Source organism: Adiantum capillus-veneris, chromosome 7 (genome assembly GCF_014529385.1).
Source record: "Adiantum capillus-veneris isolate H3 chromosome 7, ASM1452938v2, whole genome shotgun sequence".
Lineage (NCBI taxonomy): Eukaryota > Viridiplantae > Streptophyta > Polypodiopsida > Polypodiales > Pteridaceae > Adiantum > Adiantum capillus-veneris.
In genome coordinates, this window is record NC_140937.1 from 95,776,914 (window position 1) to 95,800,303 (window position 23,390).

Below are 23,390 nucleotides of genomic sequence, written 5' to 3' on the forward strand. Positions count from 1 at the left end.
GAGTTATAATGTATGTAAAAATGTAAAAAGTGTAAAAGGTTAGGCGAGTGGGGCAGCACGACCTATCGTGATAGAGAGGGGGCGATAGAGAGGGGGTAGCGCAGGGGGGGGGGGGCGCAGGGGGTGCGAGGCGGGAGAGCGGCGCTGGGGGGCTGCGTGTAACATCGCGCAGGCAGCAGCAGAGCGCGCGAGGCAGCAGCAGCAGTGCGCGTGAGGGCAGCACACACACACACACACACACACACACACACACAGAGAGAGAGAGAGAGAGAGAGAGAGAGAGAGAGAGAGAGAGAGAATGGCGATGGACACGCAAGAGACGGACGGAAAAGACTGGCAAGCCCCAATAACTCCAGATGGCATGTCACGTGACACATCCAACCCTATGTGTCCGTGGACAAGCTACAACATGACAAGGGTTCAGTCAGTCCAGTCAGTCTAGATTAGAAGTGATCTGGCACTTTTGTGAGTCCATTCATAGACCGTGCATGCCCAGTCACTTAGTGTAGATGCATATCCTCTGGTTGCACACAGCATGATCATCAGTATTCCCTTCAAAATCCATCAGATTCAATCAGGGGAATTTTCCAATGCATTTAGCCTATTTTTGGTATTTTTCACTTATTATTTTTAAGTGACTTTCCAACAAAAGTAGGTAGGGCAATTTTGCTAAGTTAATATATAAGCAAACCCAAGTCTGCACCTTCTCAGCAGAACCCCAGCAGTACCCCTAGCGTTTTTGGTTCCACCATCCTTGCCATAGAAGAACAGCCAACGTTTTTGGATTCCACTCAGCATCAGAACAGCAGCGTTTTCAGCATTAGACACAGTAGCAGATTTAGCCCTTGAAGCCTTGCAGAAGACCCCCATTTTCAGCCCTCGAAAACGCAGCCAAAACAGTCATTTTCAGCCACCCAAAACAGCCCAAAGATTTGCAGATTTTCAGCAGTTAGAAGACTACAGATTTCAGCCCTAAAGTCATCGTCGTCATCACCGTCGTCGTCATCGGCATAGTCGCAGATTGCATCAGTCCATTGCATCGTCATTGTACCACTTTGTGCAATCATAAGTAGACCACTCTCGCCGACGAGACTGGGGCCTTCGGAGGAGGGTTTTACAACGTCTCTGGTGTCGTATCTCTCTTCTCTCTCTATCTCTCAGTCTCATACACTTGCACGCACAGTGTCCATTCACTTTGTTTGTGATCATAGCATTCTCTCATTAAGAACGGAAGGCTCTACCTTCCATAAGAACAAAAGGAACCTTGAGCATAGTTCGGAGCACTCATCTTGAGCAAAGCCCAAACAATCATTCCGTTGTACCTAACATGGCAAAAGTAATTGTGTACAAGAGAAGATATGAATGGGAGAGTGCATCCCCCCCTCCTATATATAGGAGAATAGGGAGTAGGTAGGGCAGACCAGAAGCCCCAACGATCGTGCACAAGAAACCCATAAATGAGGAAAAAATAGAAAAGGACCAGAATAGGTCCGGCCGGGCAAAGTGGTGAGCAAAACCCTAAATGTGTCTGAAGATCCCTGTCCAGCAGGTGTACAGGTGGCCAACCCACAACCAAGGGCCAGTGCACGTGATGTCTGTGAAGCTTGTAGGCAAGGTGCGAAGCATCTAGAGATGAAGAATCTAATAGGTGAGTGGTCTTGTGCCGGGCAACCTGTAGCAGGGCCACAGTGTCACGGGCACTGGATAGACAGTTAGTTACAGTTGGACTTGAGTCCACACTGGGCGGACTCTCGCCTGGGTAGTGACACATGGCAAGTGTTACGAATGGTGGTCCAATGGACACCGTGGCCAGATCACCACCACCTCAGTTAGGAGATAAGCTTAGCACGATTGGGATATTTGCCAGTTGTTGGTGGCTCTTAGGAGATACATATGAGTGGTTGGTTCTAGTGGTGGGTACGCATCATTATCAACTTCTGTATGGTTTAGCGTCCAGTATGAGGTCCTCAGTCGAGGGTTTTGCACGTCCCGAGTCTAGGGTTTTGCACGCCACTAGCACTCTCCCTGCACATTGGAGCCTCGACACCCCCATTGTACCCGGAGTCCTAAGCTTGGAGTTGTGTGTCCTGCCAACCAGAGTTGTATGGTTCTTTGAGCTTGTCGAGTTCCATTGAGTTGAGTTTGCAGTTGTGTTTTGAGTCGTATCGTGTCTTGGGTCATATTTCTCTTATGTGTTCGAGTCACGTTCCTGCATGATGTTTCTTCTGTTGGAATGAGGTTTCATGCATACTGCACTGAGGAGTGCCCACTCTAGAGAGCACAACACCTTTTCCTCGCTACATAAGGTTTTATTAAGTTTTTGGGCAGGTTCATACCATTTTTTTAAACAAAGGCCGGCCGCCCACTTAATAAGTGGGCAGGCCCTCAATTAAAATAAGGCAAAAAAAAACCAGCACTGCATATACGAAGCAGAATGTACGATCCTCTTCTCTCTCTTTCTGGCTGAACATGAGCGATCTCTCTCCCCCTCTCTCTAGCGCCCCTTTCCCTCCCCTATTCCTGCTAACAAGGTGGCCCCTATTCCTGTCGATGGCCGGGAGCAATAAAAGGCGAATCCTCCCTCTCTTAGGAAGAAAGAAAACAGCCAGCGCTGGAAGAAAGAGGATTTTGCTGCAGAAGTTCAGCGGTGAAGACGACGCCGCCGGCGAGTCCCATGGCTGCCCCGAATGTACCAGATGTCGCCAAGAGCATGTACTCGGGTACTATCGTAAAGAAAGGCCTACAAAGATCGAATCCATCGCGACAAGTTGCTGTTTTTAGCCCATGAACGACGAGGACAGGGCTGATTTATGAGAAGAAACCCAAGAACACACCTCTTTTGTGTGTAGGATTGGAAGAGAGGATTTTCTATGTAGAGATCTCTTCCAGGAAATTGCTTTTTGAGAACCGAGTTTCCTTCGAGCATCAGGACTTTGAAGGTAACGATTTCCATGTTATGATCTATGAGTGTTTGTTTGCTGGTGAGCTTCCTGCAGAGGAAGGCATGAGCCTCTACAGGAGAAAACCGCTCTGAGGAATTAGAGCCAGGTCAGCCGAAGGGTTTCGTACCCGAGTTTGGGAAGTAGATCCACGGATCGGAGAGAGATAGTCTCTCAAGTCGTGATCCGGAAGTTGAGATTCCCAAGTAAGGACTTCGTGTCCGGGAAAGCAGAGTTGTTCTGCAGGAAGAGAGCTCTGGAAACAGAGTCGGAAAAGAGTTGCAGGGATGCCATGCCCCGAGTCTGGAAGGTGAGATCCAGAGGCGAGAACCTTGGTTCTCAAGGATTTGGAATAAGAAACAGGAGTTCCTAGGAATAGGGTTATGCCCTAGGAAACGGAAGCTGAGGCTTCCAGGGACCATCAAGTATTATTCTAGAACGAATGTGGTAATATGTTCAGTTCAAGTGCTTGTATAGACTTCTCCTCAATAATAAAGATACTATTACGAGGGGGACGAACCCATTTTCTGGTCCCTAATATTGTGTCGATCTCCTCTCTCTCTCTCTCTGATTGGTAACTGATTCACTATTTTGTAACTGATTGGTCTCATAGGTCATTTTGGCCTTTTGAAGACGTTAATATAACATTTCATTTCATTTCATTTCTCTCTCTCTCTCTCTCTCTCTCTCTCTCTCTCTCTCTCTCTCTCTCTCTCTCACACACACACACACACACACTCACACACACACATTGGCGCGGTTGTATGCATCCATCCTGGAGCAACACTTGAGTAATTGGCCAGAGGGCGAGGGGGTACGAGCAAGGGGTCAAGCCGGCTTCAGGAGGGGTTTCTCCACTCTTGATCATATTCTGACACTCAGGGCCATCATTTTGAGGAGGGCAGAGCACATGGGAGACAAATATATTGTATCTTTGTGGACTTTCGTACAGCATTTGACATGGTACCAAGAGCTCGATTGATGCGCAGACTACAGGAGATGGGGGTGCCCATAGAGGTGATTTGGGGGATTATGGCTTTGTACAGATCAGTGATGGGGCGGGTACGCACTCCGGAAGGGGTATCTGATTTAGTTCACTCTAACATTGGAGTGAAACAGGGTTGCCCATCGTCTCCTACTCTATTTGGTATGTATGCTGATGAGGTGTCTGATTACATCGATAGAGAGGGTGACAGAGGTGCACAGCTGGCAGGGACGTGGATCCCATTGTTGCTATATGCTGATGATATTGTGCTGATATCTGACTCACCAGAAGGTATGCAACGACATTTGGATGCAATACGCAATTTTGCAGAGGATAGTGGATTGTGTGTTAACCTAGGTAAAACCAAGGTTATGGTGTTTAACACCACACCGCAATGGGTCAGGAGATCAATACCCACTTTCAAGTATGGTCAAGAGATTGTGGAGTATACAGATGCATACACTTACCTGGGGGTAGTCTTTACTGGGCCGAGATTTTCCTTGAGAAGAGCAGCAGAGACTAGACTAACTAGAGCTAGTGCGGCTCTAGGAGGAATGGAGAGGATGTGTTCACAAGTTCAGTTCCAGGAACCTAGGACAAAGTTATGGCTCTTTGATACTTTGGTTGCCTCTACTATGTTATATGGGGTGCAGGTTTGGGGACCTTCTATAGGCCAGGATGGGTGGAGGCGTATGGAGAAGCCCCTAGTATCTATGATCTCTCGGCTGATTAGAGCCAAGGTTTCTGTACCGCATGATATCATTCGAGCGGAATTAGCTGCCCCCCCTATGGAGATTGAGGCGCTCACAAGATCAGTCTCCTTTGTACACAGTCTGTGGGATACTACCAGAGACAGATATGCCAGGGTGGCTCTAGAGTCCTCCAGACAATTAGCTCTTAACGGGGATACATCATGTTGGTATGCTCAAATGACATCATGGTTTCAGACACATGGTTTCACCATGGACAAGTTGCCTCCTTTTCAATACTCTCTTCAGGCACCCTTGAGGTCTCTGACACCGGTAGAGATTAATAGACTCATCCGTCAGGATTTGATCCAGTTGGACACGAGGAGGACATGGATAGAGCCGTTACAAGATTTGGGCACAAAGATGGCTTTCTATAGAGAGCATCTTCTCCACCTCACGGGGGATGGGTTTGTAATTCGACCTAGCTATATGGACACCCATCTTTCGCATGGTTTGCGTTGTGCCATTGGCCAAATACGCACGTCCTCACATCAGCTCGAGATTGAGACTGGCAGATTCAGAGGGACACCAGCAAATAACAGAATATGCCGCTTATGCCATCTAGAGCCAGAGACAGAAGTACATTACATATGTCATTGCACAGTGTACTATGAGATACGAGGCCGTTTTCATTGTCTATTCAGAGAAGGTTTTGGGCCTCTATCTAGGGTCATGAGTTATGAGGATCAAAGATGTCTTGGGCTTCATCTACTTGAGTTACACAAGCATAGAGAAACCTTACTGAGGAGAGGAGAAGAGAGACATCCCCAGAGACAGATCACAGATTTCTTTACACTAGATACTGTACACCCAGAAGAACAGACAGAGGAGCAACCAGCGACGGTGGAGAGGTCTACCCGCACTACTGGCATTCTCATAGACCGAGCATTGGAGCTAGGGAGATCTAGACGACCCCGAGGGAGGAGAGGAGCTACACAATTTCGGAGGCTATGGCAAAAGATTCAAGCCATACTCTTTCGTCATCCAGAGTGCAGATGAAGATGGATCTCTACTCCCCTCCCATATTGTCTTCACATTGTACTGCTTAGTTTAGGATCCCGCAGTATTTATATTTTGTTATCCTAGTTTAATTTATTTTGTTAATCTGACTTTGTATCAGATACACCGCATTGTAACTTTCTGGTCTCATAGGTCACTTTGGCCTTTTGAAGACGTTAATATAACATTTCATTTCTCTCTCTCTCTCTCTCTCTCTCTCTCTCTCTCTCTCTCTCTCTCTCTCTCTCTCTCTCTCTCTCTGGCAAGAAAGAGAACATGGCGGGCTGCTGAGCGTGACTGTCTCTCTCTCTCTCTCTATGGCGGGCAAGAGCACATGGCGGGCTGCTGAGCACGATTGTGAAGCGACCTCTCTCTTCTGAGCACATGGCAGGCTGCTGAGCGCGAGGGTGAAGCGACATCTCTCTCCTGCAGCAGCGCGAGGTCTCTCTCTGGCGGGCTGCTGAGCGCGAGGGTCAGGTAGGGTCTCTCTCTCTCTCTCTCTCTCTCTCTCTCTCTCTCTCTCTCTCTCTCTCTCTCTCTCTCTCTCTCTCTCTCTCTCTCTCTCAGGAGCAGGTCGCGGGGTAGCAGGTTGCGCCCCTACATCTCAGGTTTCGGGTGAATACAGCAGGCCTCCCATCCAACGGGGGCTGCTTTCAGTACCACAGGTCCTGGAAGGGCTGTTTTCATCACAATATTGCAGGTCGGAGCAGCCACAGTAGGGCTGTGCTCGGGATATCACAGAGGGCTCTATCTCGAGCTCTTGCAGTGGGGCAGTACCTCAGAAGGGGGCTGCGAGCAGGTACATTCGGCGCCCTGAGCGGGCTTGTTGACTGCGCGGGTTATCTCCAACAGGGGGTTGCGTAGACGCTCTTTTCCTACAGGGGTTGAAGCTAGGGCAGACCCGCTAGGGACTGCATCACCTACATTCAGCAGGGTACATGCTTTGCGCCCTTCGGGGTAGCCTTCACTTGCAGGCATTCTCAAGCTGCCAGGGGCTGCGTGATATGAGCAGGACACCTTTGGACAGTGTTGGGAGTTAAGGCATCTGGCGCAAGGCCCTCTTATCATCTGAGGTTTTACTGCATAAAAGCTGGACAGCAGCAATTGGTGGTCAGTTACGCAGGAGGGTCATCACACACGTAGGTCAACAAACACCATACGTGTAGGTCGTCATTCTACGCGTAGGTCAGGCATCCTACATGTAGCTGGGAAGACATCATACGCGTAGCTCAGCTAGATATCATATGTGACATCATACGCGTAGGTTTCAGTGGAAAATTCTGTGTGCGAAATGGTAAGTGAACCCGATACATCTCTTGAACGACAAAGCATGGAAGACATCTCTTCTGCACAAGACCCTGCACAGGACACAGATGCCGTCATTGTCTCACCTGTTTGCAAGTCGCGAGCAAAGGCAACCTTCATGCTCACAAACAAGCGGATGGCGCAGATGGAGAGGGAAATGAAGGAGTGGAAAACAGAGATGGAAGGATGGTGGAAGGAGAAGGCCAACCTCCTTTAGATGGTCTTCAATGAAGGCGCACAATGGAAGAAGGAGAAAGAGAGCCTTAACGAAGAAATACAGACACTCAAAGAAGAAGTCTCAGCCCTCAAACAGGAGAACCCAAACGCCGAGATACGGACACTCAAAAAAGAAGTCTCAGCCCTTAAATAGGAGCTTGCTAATAGAGTAAGATGTGGACTAGAGGAAGGCGAATTTCAGCCCTCGGTAATAGATGAAATCAACGAAATCAAGGAACAGGTAAGGATGATCACAGAGGAAGAAAAACTGAGTGTGGCAAAGACATCTTCATGGGCGGAGATGATAACAAGGACACAGAAAAAGGCGGACGAGGCCGAAAAATGGATTGAGGTCGCCAAGAAAGGGAAAGGCCAAGAAACTCTGTGTACACCGACGCTTATCAACATGACCCTCGAAGAGGAACAAAGAAGGCGGATGCGAGCACTGCATGTGAGAGTGACTGGTCTGTGGAGAAAGAGGTCACAAGCCTTACATCCATGATGGGGATGGAGAAGCCTCTGCACACAAAGGCATGGAGGGTAGGTAAGAAAAGTGATGGCACGGGAGAGTCTTCAAAAGGGAGAGCTCTCATACTACGCGCTCCCTAGTTGGAAGAGAAGAAGGAATTCTTGAGGAAGAGGCCTACTCTCAAAAAGACAGGTATTTTCCTTGGTGATGACCTGACTCTCACAGCTCGCACATATGAGAGAGGTAATGCCAGAGATTACAGCGGCAAGGGAGAAGGGAAAGATGGCCTTCTATAGAGATGGACGGGTGGTGATTTTAGAGCGGCGCATTGCATGACGGTGCGAGACATATGGGACCACGCTGAAGATGGCTACGTGGAATTGTAATGGGTCTATGAGGTTGGACGTGGGTGCAATTATGGACAGTTTCAAAGACAAGGATATTGTATTCTTCTCAAAGACTCATCAGGCCCTTGGATAGGTGATGCCACATGTGGTGGGATACAGATGGGAGATAGCTCACAGGACAAATGCGAGATCCGAGCATGGGAGTAGAGGTTCAGGAGGAGTAACAGTGCTATTCAGAGAGGAACTACAACCATTACTGCATATTGTACGAAGAGATGATCATGCTAGATATATGTGGGTAAGACTGAGAGCTGACACAGGTCGATTCCTATATATTTCCATATGTTACTTTCCTCCCAGTACATCAGTGTATGCTGCATCCGGAGGGCAGTCGCCTTTCTCTATACTAGATGATGACATATGGGAGTTTTCTAGGGATGGTGATATCATTCTCCTAGGGGACTTCAATGCCCGAACGGGCAACTCGCAGACAATCTTCTACGACACTTCAAATGAGATGCTTAGAGAGCTCGATGTGGGTGAGTTGGGACTTGATTGATGCTCAGATGATAGAGAGCAGACGGGAATATGGGAGATACCTCATGGAAATGACGACTACACATGGATTAGCTATACTTAATGGCATACAATGATTTCCTGGGGCAGCCGGTCTCACATGCTTTCCACACAGACATGGGGCCAGCACAGTGGATTATGTTATGACACAACCGAGCCTTATCCCCTACATTCAGGATTTCACTGTGGGAGCCACGCCAGTGGGCATAGCAGCAGATCATGCTCTCTTGACGCTATCCGTCAAATTTCAATATAGTACAACCCAGACATCAGGAGGCAAGTCACACACCTGCTATACATCTACTCCAGAGATTGATTTCATTTATACAGAGGAGATCTGGGACCTCTATTGGAAGGCACAGCTGGTACAAATGATACAGGCCTCTCAGTGGAGGAGTGCACCACTCTACTGACTGAGACACTACATGGGGCTGCATCAGTGGCATACCCACACACTCAGCCGGGCAAGAGACGACATTCTGGGAGCATGCCCCAGAATAGTTGGTATGATGAGGAATGCAGAGAGATGGGAGCCCGGCTTCAGAGGGATCTTCTTTTAGGAGTCATCAATTACAGACAGTCTTGGATTGCTTTCCAACGCCTTGTGCGACGGAAGAAGCGAGCTTACCTAGCTCAGATAGAACGAGACTTATATCAGATGTTCTTGAGTAGGGATTCAGGAGAAGCGTGGCGACTCTTCCATGAGCACTCCCCTCTCCCAGTGATTACTTCACCTGATGTGTGGGGCCAATATGCGACATCATTATATACGGTTCCTGGACAGGAACCCTTCCAGACCCTACCAAGCCTTGCCCAGCTACGAGCACTTTCTTTACACCTGAGATGGTACAAAGCGCCATCAACAGGATGAGGACCGGGAAGGCGTATGATCATGACGGTCTAGTAGCGGAGCACTTTATACATATCAGGGATATGCTGATGCAGGTTCTCGCAGTGTTGTTCAATCGTGCCATGTGTGAAAGATTACCTGAGACTTGGAGGTTGTCTAATATTGTGCCCATCTTCAAGGCTGGGGACCCTACAGAGCCTGGGAACTACTGCACTATTATGGTTGGACACACATTGGCACGGTTGTAGGTATCTATTCTGGAGCAACACTTAAGTAATTGGGCAGAGGGCGAGGGTGTACGAGCAAAGGTCAGGCCGACTTCAGGAGGGGTTTCTCCACTCTTGATCGTATTCTGACACTCAGGGCCATCATTGAGGAGGGCAGATCACATGGGAGACGGATCTATTGTAGCTTTGTGGATTTTAGCAAAGCATTTCACATGGTACCAAGAGCTCGATTGATGCGCAGACTGCAGGAAATGGGAGTGCCCATAGAGGTGATTTGGGGGATCATGGCTTTGTACAGATCACTGGTAGGACATGTACGCACTCCGGAAGGGGTATCTGATTTAGTTCACTCTACTATTGGAGTGAAACAGGGCTGCCCATTGTCTCCTACTCTATTTGGTATGTATGTTGATGAGGTGTCTGAGTACATGGACAGAGAGGGTGACAGGGGTGCCCAGCTGGCAGGGACGTGGATCCCATTGTTGCTATATGCTGATGATATTGTGCTAATATCTGACTCACCAGAAGGTATGCAACGACATTTGGATGCAATACGCAATTTTGCAGAGGATAGTGGATTGTGTGTTAACCTAGGTAAAACCAAGGTTATGGTGTTTAACACCACACCGCAATGGGTCAGGAGATCAGTACCCACTTTCAAGTATGGTCAGGAGATTGTGGAGTATACAGATGCATACACTTACCTGGGGGTAGTCTTTACTGGGCCGAGATTTTCTTTGAAAAGAGCAGCAGAGACTAGACTAACTAGAGCTGGTGCGGCTCTGGGAGGAATGGAGAGGATGTGCTCGCAGGTTCAGTTCCAAGAACCTAGGACAAAGTTATGGCTCTTTGATACATTGGTTGCTTCTACTATGTTATATGGGGTGCAGGTTTGGGGACCTTCTATAGGCCAGGATGGCTGGAGGCGTATGGAGAATCCCCTGGTATCTATGATCTCTCGGCTGATTAGAGCCATGGCTTCCGTATCGCATGATATCATTCGAGCGGAATTAGCTGCCCGCCCTATGGAGATTGAGGCGCTTACCAAATCAGTCTACTTTGTACACAGTCTATGGGATACTACCAGAGACAGATATGCCAGGGTGGCTCTAGAGTCCTCCAGACAATTAGCTCTTAATGGGGATACATCATGTTGGTTTGCACAGATGGCATCATGGTTTCAGACACATGGTTTCACCATGGACAGGTTGCCTCCTTTTCAATACTCTCTGCAACACCCTTGAGGTCTCTGACACGGGTAGAGATTAATAGACTTATTCGTCAGGATCTGATCCAGCTGGACACGAGGAGGACATGGATAGAGCCATTACAGGAGTTGGGCACAAAGATGGCTTTCTATAGAGAGCATCTTCTCCACCTCACGGGGGATGGGTTTGTGATTCGACCTAGCTATATAGACATGCATCTTTCTCATGGTTTGCGTTGTGCCATTGGCCAGATACACATGTCCTCACATCAGCTCGAGATTGAAACTGGCAGATTCAGAGGGACACCAGCAGATAGCAGGATATGCCGCTTATGCCATCTAGAGCCAGAGACAGAAGTACATTACATATGTCATTGCACAGTGTACTATGAGATACGAGGCCGTTTTCATTGTCTATTCAGAGAAGGTTTTGGGCCTCTATCTAGGGTCATGAGTTATGAGGATCAGAGATGTCTTGGGCTATATCTACTTGAGTCACACAGGCATAGAGAAACTTTACTGAGGAGAGCTGAAGAGAGACAACCCCAGAGACAGATCACAGATTTCTTCACACTAGATATTGTACACCCAGAAGAACAGACAGAGGAGCAGCCAACAATGGAGAGGTCTACCCGCACTACTGGCATTCTCATAGACCGAGCATTGGAGCTAGGGAGATCTAGACAACCCCGATGGAGAAGAGGAGCTACATAGTTTCAAAGGAGGCTATAGCAAAGGATTCGAGCCATACTCGAGAGAGAGAGCAGTGTGTAGTGTGCAGGTCATCACTCCTAGCACCACACTGTACATAGAGTGGAAAGGAAGCACTCCATAGCTCTTAACCTGTGACAAGAAACTCCAAAATGAGCCTCCCAGCTATAAATTCAGCGCTACCTCTTCATGCATGAGGAAAGTGCATTAAAATGCGCCACTTGGCACGATCACAAGCATTTTCCCGTTTCAGGGTTGCCGCCTAAAAATCTCCCGATCGGTTGCCCAGTTGACTTCACGGCAGAGTTGTAAAATGTTCCCCTTGTCATTCCGAAGGTAATGACGCGAACACATTTAACGGCCCAAAATAGCAGTTCCCTAATTTTTAGAAGATGCTTCCGTTGGGCTCCCACTCTTCTTTTGACCATCTATTCCCATTGGGAGCGCATCCAAAAATGCAATGTGGCCCAATTGTCGGGTATTTTCTCTTGGTGATCCCACCTTGACTTTATGCCTTTATTGAGTTCACTTCCTAGTATCCACCAACTTGCTAAGTGCGATGGGGGGACCTACATGACCTTGGACTGAGACTAGACATCCTTTTACTATACGAATTCCAGTGCCGACCAACTTCCCGTCTGCGCGTGAAACTACCGTTCACATTGGCCATACAATGTCCGACCGTTTGCAACTTCAAAAAGAGGGTTTCAAAAATAAAACAAAAATCATTAGAAAGAAACCAACAACTAAGGTTAGCAGTTGCCACATCCTCGTGACATAGTTAACAGTTGCCACCTCCTCGTGACAACACCACAATGGATCAGGAGGTCAGCACCCACATTTACGTATGGCCAGGAGATTGTGGAGTACACAGATGCATATACTTATCTTGGGGTAGTCTTCGGTGGACTGGTGTTTCACTAAGGAGAGCATCAGAGACTAGACTAACGAGAGCATATGCAGCTTTGGGAGGGCTGGAGAGGATGTGTTCGCAGGTTCAGTTTCAGGAACCGCGAACAAAGCTCTAGCTTTTTGACACTCTACTGACTCAAGCTATGCTCTATGGAGTTCAGGTATGGGGACCCTCAGTAGACCACCATGGGAGATATGGCAACACAGACGGATGGAGATGTATGGAGAGGCCTCTGGTCTCTATGATCGCTCGGATGATTCAAGCTAAGGCCTTAGTGCCGCATGAGATTATTTGAGCCGAGTTAGCCGCGCCCCCCCCCCCTCCCCCCCTCATGGTGGAGGCATTGACCAGATCAGTATCCTTTATGCACGGGCTATGGGATCTCCCCAAGGACAGATACACTCGGCTTGCCCTGGAGTCATCTCGACAACTAGCTCTACAAGGCGATACAGCATGTTGGTATGGATAGATGACAGCATGGTTTCAGTCGCATGGTTTCAACATGGATAGATTACTCCCTGGATGCACCCTTGCTGTCTCTCACACGGACAGAGATCACCAGACTCATACGCCAGGACCTGATCCAACTAGATAACAGGAGCACATGGATACAGCCGACACAGGAGTTGGGCACGAAGATGGCCTTCTACAAAGAGCATCTTCTCCTGTCACAAACTGATGACGTGTCAAAGCCCTGAAGAAGGGAGCCAACTTGCAGATGTGGACCGAGGGGCCTAAACCCTAAGAGAACAAGTAACAAAAGAAGAAGTCCTACCAACTTATGGGGACCCCGTCCGATGGGGCCTTGAGTGACATAAAGGATTTAAATAAAGCAGGAATCTCAAGACTTGCGCAAACTGATGACGTGGCAGATTTTCGAAAATCACACTGACATGATGACGTGGCAGGCTATACGGAATTCCGCGTTTTGTGTTGGCTGATGACGTGGCAAGCTATACGGATTTCCGTAAATTGCGTTGGCAGCTTTTTGCCTTTGCTTTTGGAACAAATGCTTTTGAGTTTGAAGGCTTATTACTTTAAACTGCTTTTGGGGCCTAGGGCCTTTAAATATAAGGTTAGGGCTCATTCTCTAGCATGCTTCCAAGAGAAGGTGCAGAGTCTTGAGTACCGGCTTGTATTGTGTTGATGCAATATAAAGAAATACAGAAAGGGGCGCCAGGTTTGGGGCCAATACTCTCTGGGGTGGAATTCCGCCACTCAGTGTCGCGTGTCGTCTCTCTCTCTCTCTCTCTCTCTCTCTCTCTCTCTCTCTCTCTCTCTCTCTCTCTCTCTCTCTCAGTTCAATTGTTATTGAAGTGCTAAAAGTCTGTTCAGTCTGTTCTTTTCTATTGGCACGTGGTGCCTGTCTTCTGACATCTCCAGCTCACGGAGGACGGCTTTGTGACTAGGCCTGCATACATGGATACGCACTTATCTCATGCGATAAGATGCGCTATTGGGCAGATACAAACATCCTCACATCAGCTCCAAATCGAGACTGGCCGATTTCGAGGGGTGCCAGTGTAAGGTGCAGCGGAATGAATGTTGTATTTTCTCAAGATTAGTGATCTTTATTTGCTCAAGGTTCCTTTTAGTTCTTAGGGAAGGAGAGAGCCTTCCGTCTTTATGGAGAGTGCTATGATCACGAACAAAGTGAGTAGATATTGTGCGTGCAAGTGTACGAGACTGAGAGAAGGAGAGAAAAGAGATACGACACCCGAGAGGTTGTAAAACCCTCCTCCGAAGGCCCCACTCTCGTCGGCGAGAGTGGTCTAACTTTGATTGCACAGGTGTACAATGATGATGCATGGACTGATGCAAATGGGGACTATGTCGGTGACGACGATGATGACTTTAGGGCTGAATTTGGTTCTCTTCTATCTGTTGTCCACAAAGGGGGAAAATGCGGAGGATCTGGAAGATCTTGGGCTGTTTTCGTATGGCTGAAAATCCCTATTTTACTGTTGTTTCGATGGCTGAAATTCTCTGATTTGTAGAGGCTCCTACTGATGACAAAACATTGAGGTTCTTGCAATGATCATGCTAGTGTTAGTAAAACGCTGAGGCTGCTGCCGGTAGGGGATAAAAACTCCAAGCAAGATGAACTTTGATGGCGATGGGCTGAAGCTTGAAAAGCGCCAAGGAAGGGAGAGAGGCTAGCGATGAGAAAACGCTCGGCTTAATGGTGGAGTGGCCTCACCAAGGTGGCTTGGGGAGGGTCTTGCTGACAGAGGGAGGGAACACCTGTTGCTTGGGAAGCCTACTGTGCTCCTTGCTCATCTGCCCTATTGTGCTAACTTGGGTTTGCTTATATATTAACTTACCCAATTCGCCCTACTGAGTTCCCAACAGAAGTCAATAAATAAGTGAAAAATGTTAAAAATAGGGGAAAATAGGATAAAGTCACTTGAAAAATCCCCAAACTGACTCTGATGGAATCTGATGGAAATGCTTATGCTTATGCAGTGTGCAACCAGAGGATATGCATCTACATTGAGTAACTGCGCATGCACGGTCTACGAATAAACTCACAAAAGTGCCAGATCACTTCTAATCTAAACCGACTGGACTTGACGGAAACCCTGTTATGATGTAGCTTGTCCACGGACACATAGGGTTGGATGTGTCACGTAACATCCCCTCCTTTTTAAAGTGAGGTACTGGTACCGAGCTGCATGGCTTCCTTGTAGTCCGCCAACAACTCTGGATAATCCTTGAAGAACTCTTCGTCTACCCACACCGCTTCATGGGTTCCTCGATCTTTGAACTTCAAAAAATATTGTCGTACTTGTTTCTTTGAACCATGGCAAAACCGATGCAACAAGACTTGCTCCGGCTCCATGCGATGATCTCCGGTTCGTCTTCTTTCGAAACGTCCTTTGGAGGTGTTCCCTGAAACACTTTCAACCAAGAAACATGGAAAACGTTGTGCATAGACCATGAGTTAGGCAATTGCAAGTTCATTGAAACCTCATTAATCTTTTTGATGACTAGAAATGGACCATACATACGAAAAGACAACTTAGGACATTTCTTTCCAACTTGCTTAAAACGCTGTTTCATGATTCGTAGATACACCCAATCTCCTTTGTTCATCGAGACCTCCTGACGATGCTTGTTAGCCTGTCGAGAATAAGATTCCTGAGCCTTGCTTAGCCGAAGCTTCACACTCTCAGAAATCTCATCCAATGACTGACTCTCAGCATTGGCATCAGGCATTTGATTGACCAATCTAGTCAAAAGTGACTGGAATCGACGGCCAAAAGCTGCCTCATACGGAGTTCGACCAATAGCAGAAGAAAAGGAATCATTTAGAATAGCCTGGACCAATGGGAGATAGAGCTTCCATTGAGACTGCTGATCATGAACATAAGATTTCAACACATCAAAAGCTAACTGATTATAAATTTCCTTGACCATCTTACTGTGGATGAAAAGCGGATGAAAAATTCAACTTTGTGCCAAAATTTTCAAAGAGAGCACGCCAAAAGTTGGACGTGAACTTAACATCCCTATCTGAAACAATGGACTTTGGCAAACCACAAAGGGGATACCAATGCTTAATGAACAATCGTGCAACATCCTGTGCAGTAACTGTGGCTTTACAAGGAATCAACATGCAAAATTTGCTGAAACGATCAACAATCGTTAAACATTGAGTGTTCCTTGAATGCAGACTTGGTGGTAATTTAGTCACAAAATCCATAGAGATATCCTGAAAAGGTCCCTCGAGAATACGCAGCGGAAGCAAGAGGCCTTGCTGCTTACCCCGAGGAGCTTTTACTTTTTGACATATAGTGCATTGTGTGACATAACAAAACACATCTTTCCGCATTTTAGACAATAAACAAAACGTTCAATCTTTTCCAATGTGGTGTTCATTCCCTGTGCCCACCCGTGAGAGAATCATGTGCATCATGCAATATGGTTGGCCTGAGAGAGAGCAACACACATAAACGCTGACGAAAAAATAACAATCCATCACAAATGAGATAGTTGCTGGGCCCTTGGGAAGCAAGAGCCTGCAACCAATACTTACCAAACTCCGAATCTGCATACTGATTCTTCATGCTGTCAAAAGACTCACCCTGTATAGAAAATGTGGTTCTTGACTCAAGAGCCAAAACCTGTCCTTCGCGACTCAACGCATCTACAACAGGGTTAGCTTTTCCAGGCACATACTCAATCAAACCGCCAAATTGCTCAAAAAATTATGACCACCGCGCTTGGTGATCACTCCAATGTGCACTAGGCATAGACTGGAGCCACTTGAGGGCTTGATGATCTGTGCGCACTGTAAACTCTCTACCATACAAAAAATGCTTCCAATGCTTAAGAGAGTGAATGACAGACAAAAGTTCTTTATCATAAATTGAATAATTCTTTTCCGCACTATTGAGCTTCCAGCTAAGGAAAGTACAGGACGACCATGCTGCTGGAGCACAGCGCCTATGGCGACATTGCTCGCATCCGTCCATACCTCAAAGGGATCATCCCAAGAAGCAAGGATAAGACACGGAGCTTCTGTCACCGCAACCTTGAGAGCTGCGAAAGCCTCAATGGCTGCCTGACAGAAGCTCCGTTCATAATGGGAAGTGCTATGATCACGAACAAAGCGAGTGGACACTGTGCGTGCAAGTTTATGAGACTGAGAGATAGAGAGAGAAGAGAGATACAACACCAGAGACGTTGTAAAACCCTCCTCCGAAGGCCCCACTCTCGTCGGCGAGAGTGGTCTACTATTGATTGCACAATCTGGTACAAATGGTTTGCATGAGACTGATGCAAGTCTAGGCTATGTCGGCAATGACGACGGTGATGACGAAGTTGACCTAAGGGCTGAAATTTGCAATCTTTCTACTGCTGTCCAAAAACGCTATGGGCTGAAATTTGCTAATTTTCTATCTGCTGAATTCTGACTCTATGTCGATGACAATGTCGATGGCGATGATGCGACGACAACGCGCTGAAAACGCAGATGCTGAAATCTGCGTTTTCCGGGCTGAAACTGTAAACCTTGCGGAAACTGACCGTGCGGCGAGGAACTACTGCGGGAAGGTGAGATCTGCGTGGTTTGGGACTTGATCTGCGATGTCTAACTGCTGAAAACTGAAAACGCTGGTCCTAGGGCTGATTCTGTCGCGATAGATCTGCAAAACGCTGAGGTTGCTGGCAGATGCAAAAACGCTAGGGCTGAAATGGAGTTTCTATCGCCGGGATTCTACAAATGCAAAAACGCTAGGCTGATCTGCTGTGGTCTTCTCGCCGTGGCTCTGCAAATGCAAAACGCTGGCTGATCTGCGGTGTCTTGTCCAAAAACGCTAGCCAAGATTATGTGGAGCAAAAACGCTAGCAGCCTTTGGGGTCCTGCTGAGAAGGTGCCTGTTGAGCGGTGCTCCTGCCGCCACTTCTGCCATTGAGTGCTAACTTGGGTTTGCTTATATATTAACTTAGCAAAATTGCCCTACCTACTTTTGTTGGAAAGTCACTTAAAAATAATAAGTGAAAAATACCAAAAATAGGGAAAATAGGCTAAATGCACTGGAAAATTCCCCTGACTGAATCTGATGGATTCTGAAGGGAATACTGATGATCATGCTGTGTGCAACCAGAGGATATGCATCTACTCTAAGTGACTGGGCATGCACGGTCTACGAATAGACTCACAAAAGTGTCAGATCACTTCTAATCTAGACTGGCTAGACTGACTGAACTCTGATCATGCTGTAGCTTGTCCGTAGACACATAGGGTTGGATGTGTCACGTGACATCCCCTCCTTTTCAAAGTGAGGTATTGGTACCGAACTGTATGGCGTCGAGGGAGATCGCCAATAGCATCTGGAATCCTGGAAGGGACTCTTCGCCGGCCCACTCTGATGTGTGGGTCGTGCGGTACTTGAACTTCATAAGGTCTGCAACGCTTGCTTCTCTGGGCCGCACCGAAAGCGACACAAAGTCTTCTGTGGCTCCTTCGATGCTTCAACTTCATCTATAGTCGTGCTTCGTTCTTCTTCAAGAATCTCCATGGCAGAAAATTCCTGAAACCATTTCCAACACAAAAACATGAACATACCCATTCCATGTAAAGTGAGTGGAAAAAATCTTGTGTTCGCTAAAGACTGTGTATGCAATGTAGATGAACATAGAGACGGAGTAACAACCCGTTCATCAAACACATGCAAACAATGAGATTGAATCTTTCTCTTATGATCTAGAGCAATAAACTGTGGCAAAACACAATGGAAATGCCCACTCTTGGTGCTCATACTTTCATGTGCTCATTCGGAAACTGTGTCATGCCAAGGGAGAAACATAGAGTGTGACTTCCTTGTATGCATACTTTTCAGCTTTTCATGAAAAATCCGCATACATTCGTGCTCATCCATGAGAGAAACGTGTTCAACATACAATATGTCATGCCTAGGAAAAGGGATCACATAACGATGCTGACTAAAATACAAGAAACCATCACGAATGAAACATTCGAACAATGCGTGCGTATCAATCATGCGAACACATAATACTTCCTGTGAGGGTTCTTGAGACCTAGGCTCGAAAGCCAAGATCGCTTCTTCCTGAATGATCGAATCGTCTTGTGGGGGTTCTTTGGACCTCGACTCGAAAGCCAAGATCGGTTCTTCGTGATTGATCGAATCTGCAACGAGGTTAGCTTCGCTAGAAAAAGCATCAACTAACACATCATCCTTATGAACAGTCATATCTTCTTCATGCAAATCATCATGCTTGTGAGAAATCACATCTTGATCATGCAAATCATCATGCTTGTGAGAAATCACATCTTGATCATGCAAATCATCATGCTCATCATTATCAAGCAAATCAATGTCATTCAAATCATCATGCTTGTGCTTATCATTGTCGTCAAAAAAAAATCATGCAAGTCATTGTCGATCAAATCATCATCATGCTTCACACAATAATGCAAATCCTGTGTATCATGCTTTGGAGAAGAAGAGATTGAGAGTCTCCTTTCCCCAAATCTCTTGCATCTGTGCTTGAACTTGAGAATAGAGTCGCCAGAACTCTTTGTTTTGTCGATCGCTCTGTTCTTGTATTGCTTTGGCTTTCAAGGCGTACTTACGCTCTATGGCGGCCATTCCTTCTTTGTATTCACGATCTATGGCTGCCCTTTCTTCTTCGTAGGCCTTTCTTTCTGCTTCTCTTTCTTCGCGTTCTAGCTTTCTTTCCATAGACAACTGCTTCAACTCCTCCATAGGAGTTAGTGCAAGCTTTGTCGTAGATGGGGAAGGGTGAGGATCGGAAAAACCTCCTGGTGGGGAAAATTCTTCTTCGCCTCTCTCATGCTCATCACCTCCAAGCGAAGTATCCACTCCGCTTCGAGTGATGACCATTCTAAAGTCGTGGGTTCTTGTGGGTTCATGTGGGTCTTGGGTTCTTAAGTTCACGAGGAACTTGGGTTCTTGAGGGTCTTGAGGTTCTTGAGGTTCTTGGGGTTTTTTTTCGCTTACAAATCGTGCTTGAGAAGGATCTTCTCTTCACCCGAGTTCTACTCCTTTCTGTGGGCGCACCCCTTGGCGGCCTTGCGCTCACACCAAGGTTGCTTTTTCCCACCTCACATCGATTGGCCAGCCGCTAAGTGCACGGTCCGCTCTCAATGAGGGAAAAGAGACACAAGGGGAGGCTAGACAAGCCCTTCTTTCTTGGAATTCCTGTCACTCTTCAACAAAACACGATTAGGAATCGACACGCCCAAGCGAACTTCGGTTCGTGCGACCTCAACAAGCAAAAAAAATTCTTGTGGTTCTTGTGGTTCTTTCCTTGAGTGATACAAAACACTGCCAAAACTCAGATACCAATGTTAGATGCAGCGGAATGATTGTTTGCGCTTTGCTCAAGATGAGTGCTCCGAACTGTGCTCAAGGTTCCTTTTAGTTCTTATGGAAGGGAGAGCCTTCCGTTCTTAATGGAAAGTGCTATGATCACGAACAAAGTGAATGGACAATGTGCGTGCAAGTGTATGAGACTGAGAGATAGAGAGAGAAGAGAGATACGACACCAGAGACGTTGTAAAACCCTCCCCCGAAGGCCCCACTCTCGTCGGCGAGAGTGGTCTACTTTTGATTGCACAAAGTGGTACAATGCGTATGCAATGGACTGATGCAACTTGGACTATGCCGATGACGACGGAGGTGATGACGACGACTACTGTAGCGCTTAAATCTGTGATCTTCTAACTGCTGAAAATCTGCAAACCTTTGGGCTGTTTTGGGTGGCTGAAAATGACTGTTTTGGCTGCGTTTTTATGGCTGAAAATGGGGGATCGTCTGCAACCGACTGGGGCTGAATCTGATGCTCTGCTATAGGCTGAAAACGCTGCTGTCCTGATGTTGCTGAGGCTGAAAATCAAAAACGCTGGCTGACTTGTGTCCTTAGCAAAAACGCTAGGCTTGATGGCATCCAAAACGCTGATGGGCTGAACTGGAAACGCTAGCAAAACTGATGCTTCTGCTGGCGATTGGGTGGATCTGCAACCGTTAGGGGACTGGGAGATGAAGGCGATCATGCAAGGGATGAAAACGCCAAGGCTGAAGTGCGGCGAGGATGGGGATCCAAAAACGCTAGGGGTGCTAAGAGGTTTCTGCTGAGAAGGTGCCTGTTGAGCGGGAAGCTCCTGCTGCCTCTTCTGCCATTTAGTGCTAACTTGGGTTTGCTTATATATTAACTTAGCAAAATTGCCCTACCTACTAAGTCACTTAAAAATAATAAGTGAAAATACCCAAAAATAGGAAAAATAGGCTAAATACAATGGAAAATTCCCTTGATGGAATCTAATGGAATCTGATGGATTCTGAAGGGAATACTGATGATCATGCTGTGTGCAACCGGAGGATATACATCTATGCTAAGTGACTGGGCATGCACGGTCTACGAATAGACTCACAAAAGTGCCAGATCCTTGCTAATCTAAACTAACTGAACTGACGGGAACCCTGCTATGGTGTAGCTTGTCCACGAACACATAGGGTTGGGATGTGTCACGTGACATCCCCTCCTTTTCAAAGTGAGGTACTAGTACCGAACTGTATGGCGTCGAAGGAGATCGCCAACAGCATCCAGAATCCTGGAAGGGACTCTTCGCCGGCCCACTTTGATGTGTGGGTCGTGCGGTACTTGAACTTCATAAAGGTCTACAACGCTTGCTTCTTTGGGCCGCGCCGAAAGCGACACAAAGTCTTCTGTGGCTCCTTCGATGCTTCAACTTCGTCTAGAGTCTTGCTTCTTCCGTCTTCAAGAATCTCCATGGCTGAAAATTCCTGAAACCATTTCCAGCACAAAACCATGAACATACCTATTCCATGTAAAGTGAAGGGAAAAAATATTGTCTTCTCTAAAGACTGTGTATGCAATGTAGATGAACATAAAGCTAGAATGACAACCCGTTCATCAAACACATGCAAACAATGAGATCGAATATTGTCTGTTTGATCGAAATCAATCAACTGTGGCAAATCACAATGGAAATGCCCATGCTTGGTGCTCATACTGTAATGTGCTCGTTCGGAAACTGTGTCATGCCAAGGAAGAGACATGGAATGTGACTTCCTTGCATACATACTTTTCAGCTTTTCACGAAAAATCCGCATACATTCGTGCTCATCCATGAGAGAAACGTGCTCAACATACAACCCTATGTGTCAGAGTGTGAAGCTTCGGCTAAGCAAGGCTCAGGAATCTTATTCTAGACAGGCTAACAAGCATCGTCAGGAGGTCTCGATCAAGGAAGGAGATTGGGTGTACCTACAAATCATGAAACAGCGTCTTAAGCAAGTTGGAAAGAAATGTCCTAAGTTATCTTTTCGTATGTATGGTCCATTTATAGTCATCAAAAAGATTAATGAGGTTTCAATGAAATTAAAGTTACCTAACTCATGGTCAATGCACAACGTTTTCCATGTTTCTTGGTTGAAAGTGTTTCAGGGAACACCTCCAAAGGACGCTTCGGAACCGGAGATCATCGATGAAGCTGAAGTCATGGAGCCGGAGCAAGTCTTGTTGCATCGGTTTCGCCATGGTTCGAAGAAACAAGTACGACAATATTTTTTGAAGTTCAAAGATCGAGGAACCCACGAAGTGGTGTGGGTAGACAAAGGATTATCCAGAGTTGTTGGCAGACTACAAGGAAGCCATGCAGCTCAGTATCAGTACCTCACTTTAAAAAGGAGGGGATGTCACGTGACACATCCAACCCTATGTGTCCGTGGACAAGCTACACCATAGCAGGGTTCCCGTCAGTCTAGTCAGTTTAGATTAGAAGTGATCTGGCACTTTTGTGAGTCTATTCGTAGACCGTGCATACCCAGTCACTCAGTGTAGATACATATCCTCTGGTTGCACACCGCATAAGCATAAGCATTTCCATCAAATTCCATCAGAGTCAGTTTGGAGATTTTTCAAGTGATTTTATCCTATTTTTCCCTATATTTAACATTTTTCACTTATTTATTAAGTGACTTTTGTTGGGTACTCAGTAGGGCAAATTGGGTAAGTTAATATATAAGCAAACTCAAGTTAGCACAAATTGGCAGATGAGCAAGGAGCACAGCAGACTACCAAGCAACAGGTGTTTCCTCCCTCTCTCAGCAAGACCCTCTCCGAGCCAACTTGTTGAGGCCCCTTCACCCGCAGTCATCAGCGTTTTGGAATCGCCCAGCTTCTTGCAGATCCTGGCGTTTCCATCTCCAATAGCCATCGCCAGCATACTCCTGCTCCTGGCGTTTTTCCCTTACCACCAAGGGCAGCCATTCAGCCAATTCACTAACGCCAGCCAACCAGCCTTTCTAGCGTTTTTGTTCAGCATCGGAGAACCTCTCATTCCAGCGTTTTTCAACCTGGGATATGCCTGCAAGACCAGCGT

General features: G+C 46.9%; 1 protein-coding gene across 21 annotated transcripts in view; it reads right to left on the reverse strand.

The window, feature by feature from the left end:
• Nucleotides 1-23,390, reverse strand: part of LOC147454260 (cilia- and flagella-associated protein 100-like) — a 131,204-nt gene that overhangs the window by 69,834 nt on the left and 37,980 nt on the right. For 3 of the 21 annotated variants that reach the window (XM_086516276.1, XM_086516278.1, XM_086516279.1), the window contains one exon: nt 18,300-19,148. The exons of 17 other annotated variants lie outside the window; for them this stretch is intronic. In XM_086516276.1, the coding sequence (XP_086372402.1) occupies nt 18,300-18,482 (183 nt within the window). In that variant the 5' untranslated portion in view covers nt 18,483-19,148. Of the gene's footprint in view, nt 1-18,299; nt 19,149-23,390 lie in introns of those variants that run through there. One more of the 21 variants, XM_086516289.1, reaches the window with a different exon arrangement.